Raw genomic sequence first — 13,571 nt, forward strand, 5'->3', positions numbered from 1 at the left:
TACCTCCTAACTCTCTGCCCCCTTGGCTTTGGAAGCTCTTTTTGAAATTTTCATTGTACTAAAGGAATAAATGATAAACAATCTGACCTAATGGGCTGGGATGCAGAGCAGACTCAGGCACAGAACCATTCTTCAGGNCCATCTCTAATCACCTGCTCCCCAAATTCCCCACCACTGATCCCATATACATCTTTGACAGCAAGGGCCTGATGGAAGAATCTGTTTGGATGCCAACAGATTTGAAGTTCAAGATGGGTCACAAATGCCTTTCAGATTGTGGGTTTGTTTCTGATTTTAAAAGGGAAAATATGCACCACATATGTGACAATGCTTTAATATGAGGGGAGTGATAGAAGATCAGTTTTTTTTTTTAAACATAAATGTCCAAACTACTATTCTTAATGTTGGCACAGGGACAGATGGAGTCACGTGAAGAACTTCTGAGCAACCACAACAGGCCAGTGCTAACCAAATGCTAGGAATGTTAACTGTTGTAAAGCCTTGCTAGCTAGAAACTCAATGGCAGAGGAGTCTCACCAACCTTCTTATCCTTATCCTCCTCGAGTCTGGAAGAGCTCTCCGACTGTCTCTTCATTTCTGCGAGCTCTTCCTGAGCATGCTGGTACTGCTGCCGGAGTTCGTTTGCTTCCTGCTCTTTGGATTTTAAGAGAGCCTGAATATTTTCCTTTTCCCTTTTCACATGTGAGACCTCACTTCTAATCTGGGAGACTTCCGAATGGGCCTTCTCTTTCTCTCTTACAGAATCCTTCAATTTTGAGGCCAATATACTCACTTCACTTTCCAGCGATGACTGGAGCTTTACATAGGCAGATCTGGGCACCATGGCGTCGGCCATTGTGGCCTTCTCTTCCAGGAGCTGTTTCTCCAGTTTTGCTACTTCCCCTTCCTTGCTTGCAAGCTGCTCTTTGAGACTGCTTATTTTTTCCTCCATCTCTTTGGCACTAGCTCGCAGCGTGGTTATCACTTGCAAATGTTCTGTGATGGAGACAGAGTTCTCCTTCTGTGTGTCCACCAGCTGTTTGAGCTGGGTCAACTCGTTCAACACCTTTGAGTACTGAGACTTCATTTCGGACAGTGACTCTTCTGCCTTAGCTCTGGACACGTTCGTCACGAGCATTAGTTTCTCATGCTCTGCTTTATGGATATATTCGGCTGTTACGTCTTCTAGAGATTTCCTCTTCCTGTAATCCTCCAGCTCGGCTTGGGCTTCTTTGTACAGTTGAGACAGCTCACTTACCTGTTTATTGAGCTCATCTATCATCCTGTTCATGGCCTCTTTCATATCCCCAGCTTCATCGCCGGCCTCTGGTGTCATTTGACTCTTCAGGGCCTCTTTTAGTTTCATGATTTCTTCTTGGGCCTCTTGGTACTTCTCAAACAAAAATGCTTTCTCCTTATTCATATTCTCAATAACAGAGCAATATGAACTTTTCATTTCCTCGTACTCTTCCACAGGAGACTTAATACCCATACCTTTCTCCCTCTCTACAAGTTTTTCTTCTAACTCTCTCACTTTCTCTTTATTTCTTTCACTTTCGGCTAATGCATTCTGGAGATCCTGCTTCAGCACATCAATTTCCTCCTCAGTGATCTGTAACTCACGGAGACGTGAATAACTGTCCACGCCTTCGGGCAAGACAAGGCCCAGTTTCATCTGCTTCTGCACGTTAAGGACTTCTTTCATTGCCTCCTCGTACTTGCTCTGAGTTTCTTTCAGTTTCTGGCTGAGGTCAGAGCCGTTCTCTGAAATCTCTGCACTGTTCACGCACACCGACTCGGCCCTCCTGGACTGGAGCTCAGCCTGCAACTGTTGCTTCTCTGCTTCAGCGCTCTCCAGTCTCTTTTGCAAGTCTTGCAGAATCTCTTGCAGTTGCTGAATTCGGCCGTCGCTGTCGAGAGTGGGTTTACCCAAGGAATGCGTTAAGACAGATGGAGATGATTTGGAGTCTGGGGGAGAGGTTTCACTAGGTTTGCCTAGTTGTGGGGCCAAGTCAGTTTGAGTGGAATGGTAAGAGTCAAAGCTCAGGTCTGCTTCTGCCTCCTTGGGTGATTTAGCCTGTGAAAAAGGCAGGAACAAAATGGCGCCAGAAGTATGGTTAGGTGAGTAAGCAACTAGAAGGAGAGGACAAATCCAAAGCTTACACAGAGGAGAGCTGCTGGGTCACTTTATGTGTACTTTTGCCCCATGACAAAACATGGATTAATGACATTAAGCTTATTCTGTGCTCTATTGGGACACCTTATTTGTGCCACTTTAAACACACTCAATTTGTTTGGGCTATTATAAAAGCTTCTGACTCCTAATTTTCCTTTGCTTCTCATATTATTCCAGGAGCCAGAAAGGGGCAATGGACTTATTATAACTACTTTTTATGAAGTTCTTAAATCTGCTAAATGATCAGCTCTACTAAATGAATAGCTATTTATACAATACACACAAACATGTATATATAGTAATATGTAAAATGTACTAAGTATATAGTTATGTATAATTTACCAGTTTGCCAACTTATAGAAATAGAGTTAATGAATTACACTCTTAACAAATATAATTTGAAACTGTAAAATACTAAAGGTGAATTATATTTAAAAAGGAAGAAGAAACTACTGTAGAGGTTTAAAACCTCTGACTAACCTGAAAAAACCCAATAGTTTAACCCTACAGAATAGTTCATGGTAACAATCTATGTACCTACCTGCAATTTATCTTGTAATTCTTTATTGTGTAAGGTAAGAGAAGCGACTTTTGCTTGCAACAAGACAAGAAGATCTTGTTGGTCAGCATCAGAACTTACATCCAATAAGCTATCAGCACCTTGGAAAAAAGAAAAGCGATTTTAAATATTTTATTAAACCAATATTTCTCTAACCTCTAATCAAGTCACTTTCCACCCAATCCAGTGATTTTTCCTGGTTCTGATGAAGAACAAAAGCCCCTAACAACTGGTTAGATGAACAGCAATTCTCAGGTCCTATGGGTCCCTCATTGGGGTATTCCTAGCATAGGTCTGGATGCATATAAGCCCACCTGAAAACTGCTGGATTTGGTCACGTTTTTCATTCCCCTGATTGTCATACCTTGCCTAATATATCACATATATTATGATATACCTAATATATCATGCCTTGCCATATCCTATCATGCCTAGTAAGTCCCATTTCTGTGAATCCTTTTAGAAATATCCTGCGATCTGGCTCACTTCTTATCCTTACCACCACTACTCTAGTTCAAACTTTATCACCTGATTAGAAACCCTGCAAAGGGCCTTGTAACAAAGTTCTCTCCCTCTCCTTAGTAAACGTGTAGCTTTGCCTAACACTGTCAGGCTAATTAATCTTCCTGAAAAGTGCTGTGATAGAGTCATTCCTGTGGTTCAAGTGCTTTAATCACTCTCTTCAAAATTAATCTCCAGATTCCTTAGTCTGGGTGAGGGCCTCCAAAATCGGGTCCCCAAGTACTTTTTCAGCTGTACAACCTATGATCTCTAGTATCACATCTTCCTCAGTTTCAAATACCCCATCATCCCCTCTGTATCTCAACACAAGGTTGCTTCTTTAATCCTTCATCCATATGATAGTCCTTGCAGCATTCCTTCGGCCAGGTCGCTGGCCGAAAGTAGGCAGCTTTCGGGACACATGGCAAACTCTTCCTCCTCCCGTGTTCACTGACTGCCCCAGTGTGCACCCTTCTCCTCGGGACCCCACAACCCCACTGCTGGTTAACACAACATTTTGACATCCTACTGATTATCATGCTGAAATAGCATCTAAAGCAATGCTACTCAAAGTGTTCACTGAGACAGGAGCCTTGCCCCCAGAATGCCATTCGGCGCACCGCTTCCTTCATGCACAGTCTTCCCATGGGAGAAAAATATGTCTGCTCGATGAAACCATGTGCTTCGCAGTATAGCTGGGGGACTTTCTGGTGCAAACTCACAACAGTCATACAGATCATAATCTGAATAGCACGGATCTACATTTTTTACTGTATTTTATTATTTTCTCACAGCCATTTAATGCAAAGATGAAAACTTCAATCATAATTTGGAAGGATGCAAAATGACATTTCTTCATAGAAATGCTTATTTCGATGTCTGGTGCCTAACCCACAGCTTTATAAGGAGTCCCCTTGACATAATGTCTTGTGAGTTTGGAAAAAACCAGAGAATTGAGAGCATGGCTGTAATTTTAAGAAATAGAAATTACTTTTAAAATACAGTGGATGGTTTTTTAAAGTACCCAATGTAACAAGTGTTCAATGAACATGGATATCTGCCAGGGATTAGAAAGTTTAATATTTCTAACTTCTCTAAGTTAAAAGTTCCAAACACCTATGAAATGAATAATAGGGTAAGAAACTAAACGCTGAAGCTAAAGGGGCACCTGGGTGGCTGAGTCGGTGAAGCATCTGACTCTTGATTTCGGCACAGGGCACGATCTCACAGTTTATGAGTTCGAGCCCCACATCAGGCTCTGTGATGACAGTGCAACAGCCTGCTTGGGATTCTTTCTCTCTCTCTTTCTCTCTCTGCTCCTCCCCCTCTCGCTCTCTAAAATAAACTGTGAAAAAACAAAATGGAATAAGCTACATGACATTTTAAATGGATTCTGGGGGTGGTGTACTATATTCTTAGAGAGTAAACCTGCAGGACACGTTCTGAAGACAAGGAATTAAAACCCTGTCTTGGTGAAGACAGGATGATTGTGTGTGATTTCATCAACGCTGTCTTTGCATTTCTCTACTTATAATACACAGTAGAAAAGCTAAACCGTGCAGCCACGTTAGTGCTCAGGTGGCTCTCCCTTCAGGAAATAACCTGCTGCCCAGTGGCAAGGAGCACCGCTTGTGACGGCTTGCGGCCCCGGGCCTCACCGCAAAATCGTGTTTTAAAATACATAGAAAAGAATACACAGGCTACATAATTTAAGAGCTGATTTTGTAACGCACCAAGTAACAAGAACACAGCAGCAGGTCTAATGCCATGTTTCTAGTAGAGAGACTATAAATGACATTTTGAGATACACACAGTAACAGTAAGGGGACATGACACTACCTGTGAGTTCTGCTCACAAAGTCACTGGTCTGCTAATACTGGCGGTTACTGTCTAGATTCATGATTGAAGGAAGTGCTAACAGGGGCAAATGAAAGCAGATATCTATATCTGTATCTATATCTATATGTTTTCCACATCCAAGCTCAAGGGCTCCTTAAAATCCAGGGGAAAGCATCAACCTGTGTGGTACTGGCAGCTCCAGGGGGCACGCCCCGGTTCTCTGACCTCCTTACATGTCCTCCGGGATGGCCTTTGCTCTCTTTAAATTGGACACAGACTAGAGACCTGTCAGAGGACAAAGAGACGCCCCTTTCTCTTACCTGTCGTGCTGTCACTTAGTCTGTCTTTGTTTTCCCGTATAGAACTGATCTCGGCCTGTTGGAACACAAAAATGACTTCAAAGAATTTCCCTGAATAGGATATTCCACAAAAGCAGCAAGCAAATCTTCCTGAGCTTACACAGAACAGTTATCCTTCTTACAAAAAATGTTAGAAAAACCCCAGGAAAGGAAGTATTTTAATATCTAAGTGAATAAAAATGACGATGATCTACTGAGGTCTAATTTCTAAAACATTAGGTTCCAGAGCATATCATCTCAAAATATTTTTCAGAAACTTCGTTTAGTAAGTAAATTACAAATATTAAGATTGTAATAGTTTTATGTAATAAGTAACTTAATGGGTTGTGTCCTAAAACTTGAGATTGGCAAATATTACTTTCATAATAAAGTACAAGGTTTACCTGTCTGTGTAACATACTGATTAAAATACATTACGAATACTTGTTTAGCTTTACTCTTTTATGAATTAACTGCTACTAATATATTCTTATTAATATTTTTAAGAGAAACTGTCATAAATAAGACCTGTCAAGGAAGACAGAGGTAATTTTATAAGGGAATACAAAAATTTATGGTCATGGGTTGACAATCCCCAAAAGATCTCCTCTAAACCTTTGTCCCTGAATATCCGTCAGTAAATACATCGCAGAAGTTCTTGCAACTTCAAAGCCAGACTCTTGTTCCAAAACAAAATACAGTGAGTTGCCAGAAATTACTATGTTTCATCTAGATGAGCAGTAGACCATGATAAAAGAGATAAGTTTTCAGCAAAGGAACTTTTGTAAAGGCCCAAATGCTAAAAATAAAGTGGCTCATTTTTGGCAAGTGCTTATCTTTACAAAAAGCTGTCTTTTCACTTTATAAAAACAGACGTTTATTTTTCTTTTCCAACTATCTTAAGGTACAGTAAACGGCATCCATTTAGTTTCCAGGTTGAGGAGTTTTGATAGACATGCACACATGGAGCCACCACGATAACCAAGATACAGAAGGTTTCCATTACGTCAACAAGTTTCCTCATGCTTCATTACAGCCAGTACCTGTCCACCTTTCCCCGGGCAACCATCACTCTCCTTTTGCATTTTCTAGAATCCCTATAAATGGAACATCATGGGTATGAATTTGTGCCTGGCTTTTTTCACTCAGCCTGATGATTTTCAGATTCACCCATGATGCTGCTTATGAAGGACATTTGCATCATTTCTAGTTTGGGGATATGTGAAAAGAGCTTCTGCAGACATTTGTGTATACAATTTTTGAGACCTAAGTTTTCATTTCTCTTGGATACACACCAGTGAGTGGATGGCTAGATCACATGTTAGGCATCTGATAAATTTTTAAAGAAACTGTCAGTTTTCCAAAGTGGTTTTGCCACTTTCCATTCCTACCAACAGAGTATGGTAATTCTAGTTCCTCCACATCATCACCGTTTGGTATTTTTAAACTTCTTAAATTTTAGCCATTCTCAATGGTGTCACTTTTTATCTTTTTGAGATTATTTTTAAAGAAAGATTTTTTATACTCTTTTGCTGAAAATTGTAATTTGTGAAATTACTGTTTGGAATGCATTGTGTACTTTGAGCCATAATCATAATAGAAGATATTAGGGTACTAATTGTAAGAGCATAACTTCCTTCCATTTGTATAGTTATTCATATTAAGAATTTATTAGTAAAATCTAGTTAAAGTACAGGAAATGTTAGGCTGATGGAATCTTTTTCAGATCACTGTGCATCCAACTTAAAAGATAATTTATTTTTGGGTGCTTGGGTGGCTCAGTTGGTTAAATACTCGACTCTTGATTTCGGCTTGGGTCATGATCTCACAGTTTCGTCAGTTCAAGCCCTGGGGATCCTCTCTCCCTCTCTCTGCCCCTCCCCCACTCATGCTGTTTCTGTCTCTCTCAAAACAAGCAAACTTAAAAAAAAAAAGGTAATTTATCTTCAGTATTTCTTAGGTGGGGGAAAGAAATATGCAATTATACTACTGTAATTTCATTTTATTTTTATTTTTAAAAATATAATATATTGTCAAATTGGTTTCCATACAACACCCGGTGCTCATCCCAACAAGTGCCCTCCTCAATGCCCTGCAATTTCATCTTAACAATTACAGATTTTATTTTCCAAGTAGAAGTTCCTAGTGATGGTCAGGTAAACAGAGAGTAAATGAAAATATCCTTCCATTTCTTAAAATACTTTCCAACAACACATCTAGAGAATTAGGTAGAATGTATTTTCTAAAATTAATGCATATTATTTTATAGTCAGGAAAGTTTAATTAAAAATTTACAATTACTTGTCAGTAAGACAACAGAGAATAATCCTCATTTCTTTCTTTTTGACTGGTATTATATCAATTTGATTTAGTAAGAAGACTGGTTATCAGTCAAGTTCTTGTCTTTGTCCTTTTTTTTAAAATGAAGAAAGTTAGGTATTACTTAAGAAATGTAATTTATTCATTCTAATTTTTTTGTGTGGAGTCCATGCAGAAGAAATAACTGAGGGATGCTTCATGAAAAGGTTGTCAACCACTCACTGGAAAGTCTATTATGTTTTGCTAGATGTTGTACCACTTAAATCATGTCTATTATGTATCTTAAAATTCAAAATAAATTGAACACAGAAAGGAAATACCTTGAAGGGTGGTTCAGCAAAGAACACGGATTCCTTTCCCGAAAGTGGCGTTGAAGTTATTGATCTTGGGGAAGACACATCACTCAACTTAAAAAACAAAATGAAAATCACAGATAGAGTGCTTCTTCAAAGACTTTTCTTCTTTAGTGCAAAGGATTAGCCTATTTAACCAATGCAAATAAATCTAATGGTAACCATTCTTAGTTTCAATTAATTCAAGGGTATTTTCATTTTAATGTGGCACCTCAAGGACTGTTTGAAAATTTGGAGAGTATATCTAAGTAACTTTCTGGAATTACTGGAAGCAATTTTCAAAATCTATAAAATTTCTGTGGCATGTTGAGAATATTATCAGTGAATATGCCCGCATATTTAACATAACTTATCAGAAGAGATGTTCATCTCAACTATTTGAGAGATTTCATAGACATTCGAGCTTCCTCCTATATGCAATAGTCACAACTATACGCTCAGAAATAAAAGCTGCTTTAAATATTAGCCAACCTTTAATGTAATTGGAAAGGCAAATATATTTGAACAGCATTTTAAGGAAGCAACTAAAATTCATTTTCAATTAACTGCCTCACCAGCTACCTATTCTCCCTGCCTTCACTTGAGCTGTTCATGTGAGCTACTAAAAGTAGACTGAGGTTCATTTAAGGAAAAAGTTTCTGTCCTAAGATTTTGAGAAATTTCCTTGAGGTTTTTTCCTACCCCCACCCCCCGAGGCTTAAAAAAAAGATACTGTTCAGTTCCTCAGCCTTGCACTAAGTAAGAATCAACATTATTTCCATACTAATAATCAACATCCTTCATGCCACTATCTGCAGTTTAAAACCAGTAAAGAAAAATTTAAATGTGCATTTAAGGGTCATTCTAAAACATTTCATTTTGGCCTAAACACGAAATGATAAAATGATGCCTTTTTTCTTGTTGCTGTCGTATGTTTGTTCAATGTTGGTTTGCTTTTGTTTTTACCTGGGTAGGACTGATAGGAGGTGGTGGAGCTTTGCGTTTTTTTGGAGTTCCACTTCTTTCTGAGCTTATTTTAGAGACTTGATCATGCTGGAAGTTATCACAGTCCAAAGAATGGAGGTGGGTTAGTTCGGTTAGTAAAGTCTGAACAAACAGCTTCATCAAACAAATGAGAAAAACCTCAACAGTTCATGCATTTCTTACTTTAACAAGATCTGACATCTGCTACCAACATAAAAATAAGTAATATGCATGCTCCAAGTTTTCTTCTAGCCGCCCATGCTTTAATAGCCAGAAAATGAAAAATACAAGACAAAACCAGATTAAGTTGGTGTAAAGAATTGGGAAAGTAGAGGGTGGGGAGCCGTCTGCCCCAGTTTAGAACCCAGAATACATTCACAGTCTAGCCATCTTAATGCCAAGCAGTGGTATTTCCTCCAACTCTGCATTACTTCTACTCCTTTTCACAAAGAATGTCAATATAGGGGCAAGGGGAAACATCCTCTCTGAAGGTTATAGATAAATAAGTGATATAGTTAGTACCTAACAAATTCAGTAATGGCTATTCCCTGTTTATGATAATTTTTCAAGAACCTGATGTATAAGTAAGTGAATGTAACCACCAACTATCATCTCATCAAAAAAGCAAACAATGGTGACGATGTTTTTAGGAAAAAACTCCAAAATAACAGGGCAATCTTCTCAATTTCTATCTAGAACTCTAACAACATTTTAGAGAAGCTCTAATTAGGGGCGCCTGGGTGGCTTAGTCAGTTAAGCGTCTGACTTTCGCTTAGGTCATGATCTCGCGGTTCGTGGGTTCGAGCCCCGCGTCGGGCTCTTTGCTGACAGCCAGCTCAGGGCCTAGTGCCTATTTCAGAGTCTGTATCTCCCTCTCTCTCTGACCCTCCCCTGCTCACGCTCTCTCTCTCTCTCTCTCTCCTAGAAATAAATAAATTAAAAAAAAAAAACAACTAATTAAAATGAAAAGAAAAGCTAAACCTGTTATTCATTAAATATCTAACACTGTCATGGATGGAGGTCTATAATTCATGGGATACACTAGCATTTAAAATATTTTTATTGTGGGGCACCTGGGTGGCTCAGTTGGTTAAGCATCTGACTTCGGCTCAGGTCATGATCTCACAACTTGTGAGTTCGAGCCCTGCATCTGGCTCTGTGCTGACAGCTCAGAGCCTGGAGCCTGTTTCAGATTCTGTGTCTCCCTCTCTCTCTGCTCCTCTCCCACTCATGTGTGCGCGTGCTCTCTCTCTCAAAAATAAACATTAAAAAATAAAATAAAATGTTGTTCATTCACAGAGCTAACCAAATATTTTCACAACAGAAAATATTAGTACATTTCAGGAAAAGATGAATATATAAGTATCAAGTTTAAAGTCACATGCTTTGGAAACAGGGTAAACCATTAAGAAAACAGATACCGCCTTCTAACAATGAATCGCCTATTCGAAAGATATTTCACTCCTTAGGTATTTTCAATAGTTTTTATCACTTTTCTAGTGGACCACAGAATGGTTTAATCAGAACATTTTCAAATTCCCACAAGCTATGATGGCCACAAAAAAAATTCTCTCCCCCAAAGATAAATACCTGCTTTGGTTTTGTTGGTGTCTTTGAATCTATAGAGGAAAAAGTGAAGAAGAAAAAAAAAAAAAGAACGGTAAGAACCATGACTCATATCCACTTTGGGTGGGAGATACACACACATACACATGCACACTCACACCCATACATACACACAACAAACACAATACTGAACACTACATTTTTCTTCAAGAGTACGTTTAAAAGAATAATAAAATAGATCATATTGCACACATTCCTTTACCCTCTGGGGAAAATGAAGTGGATAAATTTAAAACAACACTGGCTATTTTCTTTCACATACCAGAATCCTGAGAGATTTTTGATAATAGAAGGCTTTGAATTCCTGCATTTTCTGAGAGTTTAGAATAATGTAAGGCATTGTGTCCAAGAGAATCTACAAGGTTAAGGTCTGCACCCTTTTTAATTAAGGCTTCCACAATGTTAGGGCTGCTGATCTCACAGGCCAGCATGAGAGCAGTTCTAAAGAAAAAGAGGAGACAGCAAATTAGTACAAACAAATTGGGAAAACACTTTCCTGAGAAATCACTTCTCCTGAAAACAAGGAAAGGAAGATGAAGTGCAGTTAAACATATACACTTAATGGACTGCTAGTGAGATGAAATTAGGGGTGTTTTTTTTAAACTTCAGATTAAATCAAAGCATTAAACCATATTAGGTCACAAAACATAGATATAATCTTCTAAATATGATGCAATTTAATATGATTGGCACCAATCATGGCCTCCTTTCACCTCAAGCATTTTAAAGTACCTATACATCATTAGGACTATTTTTAAAAGCAGCCAGTATGTTTACTTTAATTTTGTATGAAAAGCCATCGGAAATGGCCTAGTCACTTCAGTATTTAATAATCTCATCACAGACTCAATGATGTTCCCAGAGGTCTAGGGGAAATTTTTTTACATCACAGATTCTGGAGTATCAAAAGAGGCAGAAGGGGGCTCCTGGCTGGCTCAGTCAGCGTGTGTGACTACTGATCTCAGGGGTATGAGTTAGAGCCCCAAGTCGGGTGTAGAGCTTACTTAAAGAAAAGGAGAGGGGCACAGAAAATGAAAAAATTAAAACCACTTTATCACAAATGGTCCAAAATATAGCTGTGAAATTTTGAGACTCCCAGCATGGAGATATCACTGACATCCCATGGTTTCTATGTCTGTGGTACCTTCCATTTTTGTCCCTGGAATTTACGTCTGCTCCATGATCCAGGAGAAAGCGACAGACCTCACTGTGGCCATTTTGTACTGCAAGAAGCAGTGGTATATTCCCATCCTAGGAGACAAACGCAGATTGATTTCAACTAAGATACTAAATGCCAGAATTTCAAAGGTCCTTGTTCCTTGTACATTTTATTCCTGAGATGTCCTGTTACCATGAGTTTGTGTCCCGATAGGGCTGCCATGACATCTCAACACAGCTTTTTTAATTAATTTAAATTGAAGTTAATTAACATATCACACCCAATGATTGTCCTTAATTCGAGCATTGTCCTCCTTAATGCCCATCACCCACTTAGTCCATCCCCCCCACCTGCCTTCCCTCTAGCAACCCTCAGACTGTTCTCTGTATTTAAGAGAGCTTCTTATGGTTTGTCTCCCTGTTTCTATCTTATTTTTCCTTCCCTTCCCCTATGTTCATCTGTTGTGTTTCTTAAATTCCACATGAGTGAAATCATATGATACTTGTCTTTCTCTTATTTCTCTCAGCATAACACACTCTACCTCCACCCATGTTGCTACAAATGGCAAGATTTCGTTCTTTTTTACTGCTGAGTAATATTCCATTTTACACACACACACACACCATCTTTAACCCTTCATCAGTCAATGGCTATTTGGGCTCTTTCCATAATTTGGCTATTGTTGATAGCGTTGCTATAAACATTGGGTGTGTGTGCCCCTTCCAATCAGCATTTTTGTATCCTTTGGATAAATACCTAGTAGTTCAGCACAGCTGTTCTTAGGGAATTGCACTGTTAGCTTTTCCTCAGGAACCTCAGCCTCAAGGGCTGCTTGTTCCCTCAGTGGCCATCCCGCAGTCTGGTGGGGACGTGAGAGAGGGAGGAACGTCCAATATGTAGAGGCTCCAGGCAAGCCTAGCGTGTTGACTGAGGGACGGCTCTGGAGAACGGAAGCACTTGCTTCCACAGGGGAGCAGCGGGTCCCGCTGCCCTCCAAGCGGCTTCTTCCAAGCAAACTACATGCATCCTACTATCCATTCCACTCTTCCCCCTTGGAAAGTACATGCTTTCATAACCGTTCAGGTTACCAAAACAGAACATAAGAGTTTGTCTATTCTTGGCACGGGACTAGATAAATATCAATGGAAAGAATAACTTAATAGGACAATTGGCATTCCTGTAAAAACATGACGTTGGGGGAACCTGGGTGGCTCGGTCGGTTAAGCGTCTGACTTCAGCTCCGGTCATGAACTCGCGGTTCATGAACTGGAGCCCTGTGTCAGGCTCTGTGCTGACAGCTCAGAGCCTGGAGCCTGCTTCGGATCCTGTTTCCCTCTCTCTCTCTGGTCCCTCCTCTGCTCATGCTCTGTCTTTTTCTCTCTCAAAAATAAACATTAAAACATTTTTTAAAATGCTGAATCATTCTGTTATGTACCTGAAACTAATGTATCACTATGTTAATTACACTGGAATAAAAATAAAGTAAAATAAAACAAAACAAAATAAAAAAAGAAAGAAAATGAGACCTCAACTCATATACAAACCATGTAAGGTGATTAAGAATTTAAACATTACAACAGAAAAAAAGTGAAAAATACTAGAAGAATATATAGATGACTATTTCCACAACCTTAGGGTGAAGAGGTCCTAACTCAAATAATAACCATCAAGAGAAGCTTGTATTCTGTTTATTCCTTGAAGATACCTCCCAAATGCGGTTGATAGTAACTTGTAAGG

General features: G+C 39.2%; 1 protein-coding gene across 4 annotated transcripts in view; it reads right to left on the minus strand.

The window, feature by feature from the left end:
• RAI14 (retinoic acid induced 14) overlaps window positions 1–13,571 on the minus strand; it is a 114,616-nt gene that overhangs the window by 6,348 nt on the left and 94,697 nt on the right. For 3 of the 4 annotated variants that reach the window (XM_077755815.1, XM_077755817.1, XM_077755818.1), the window contains 8 exons: window positions 11,820–11,926; window positions 10,938–11,116; window positions 10,640–10,668; window positions 9,032–9,118; window positions 8,054–8,140; window positions 5,397–5,451; window positions 2,718–2,836; window positions 542–2,077 (listed from right to left, as the gene is read on the minus strand). In XM_077755815.1, coding sequence (XP_077611941.1) covers window positions 542–2,077; window positions 2,718–2,836; window positions 5,397–5,451; window positions 8,054–8,140; window positions 9,032–9,118; window positions 10,640–10,668; window positions 10,938–11,116; window positions 11,820–11,926 — 2,199 coding nt within the window. The remainder of the gene's footprint in view (window positions 1–541; window positions 2,078–2,717; window positions 2,837–5,396; window positions 5,452–8,053; window positions 8,141–9,031; window positions 9,119–10,639; window positions 10,669–10,937; window positions 11,117–11,819; window positions 11,927–13,571) is intronic. The other variant, XM_077755816.1, reaches the window with a different exon arrangement.

The sequence above is a fragment of the Crocuta crocuta genome, unplaced genomic scaffold, assembly GCF_008692635.1.
Source record: "Crocuta crocuta isolate KB4526 unplaced genomic scaffold, BGI_CrCroc_1.0 scaffold222, whole genome shotgun sequence".
NCBI classification, from domain to species: Eukaryota; Metazoa; Chordata; class Mammalia; order Carnivora; family Hyaenidae; genus Crocuta; species Crocuta crocuta.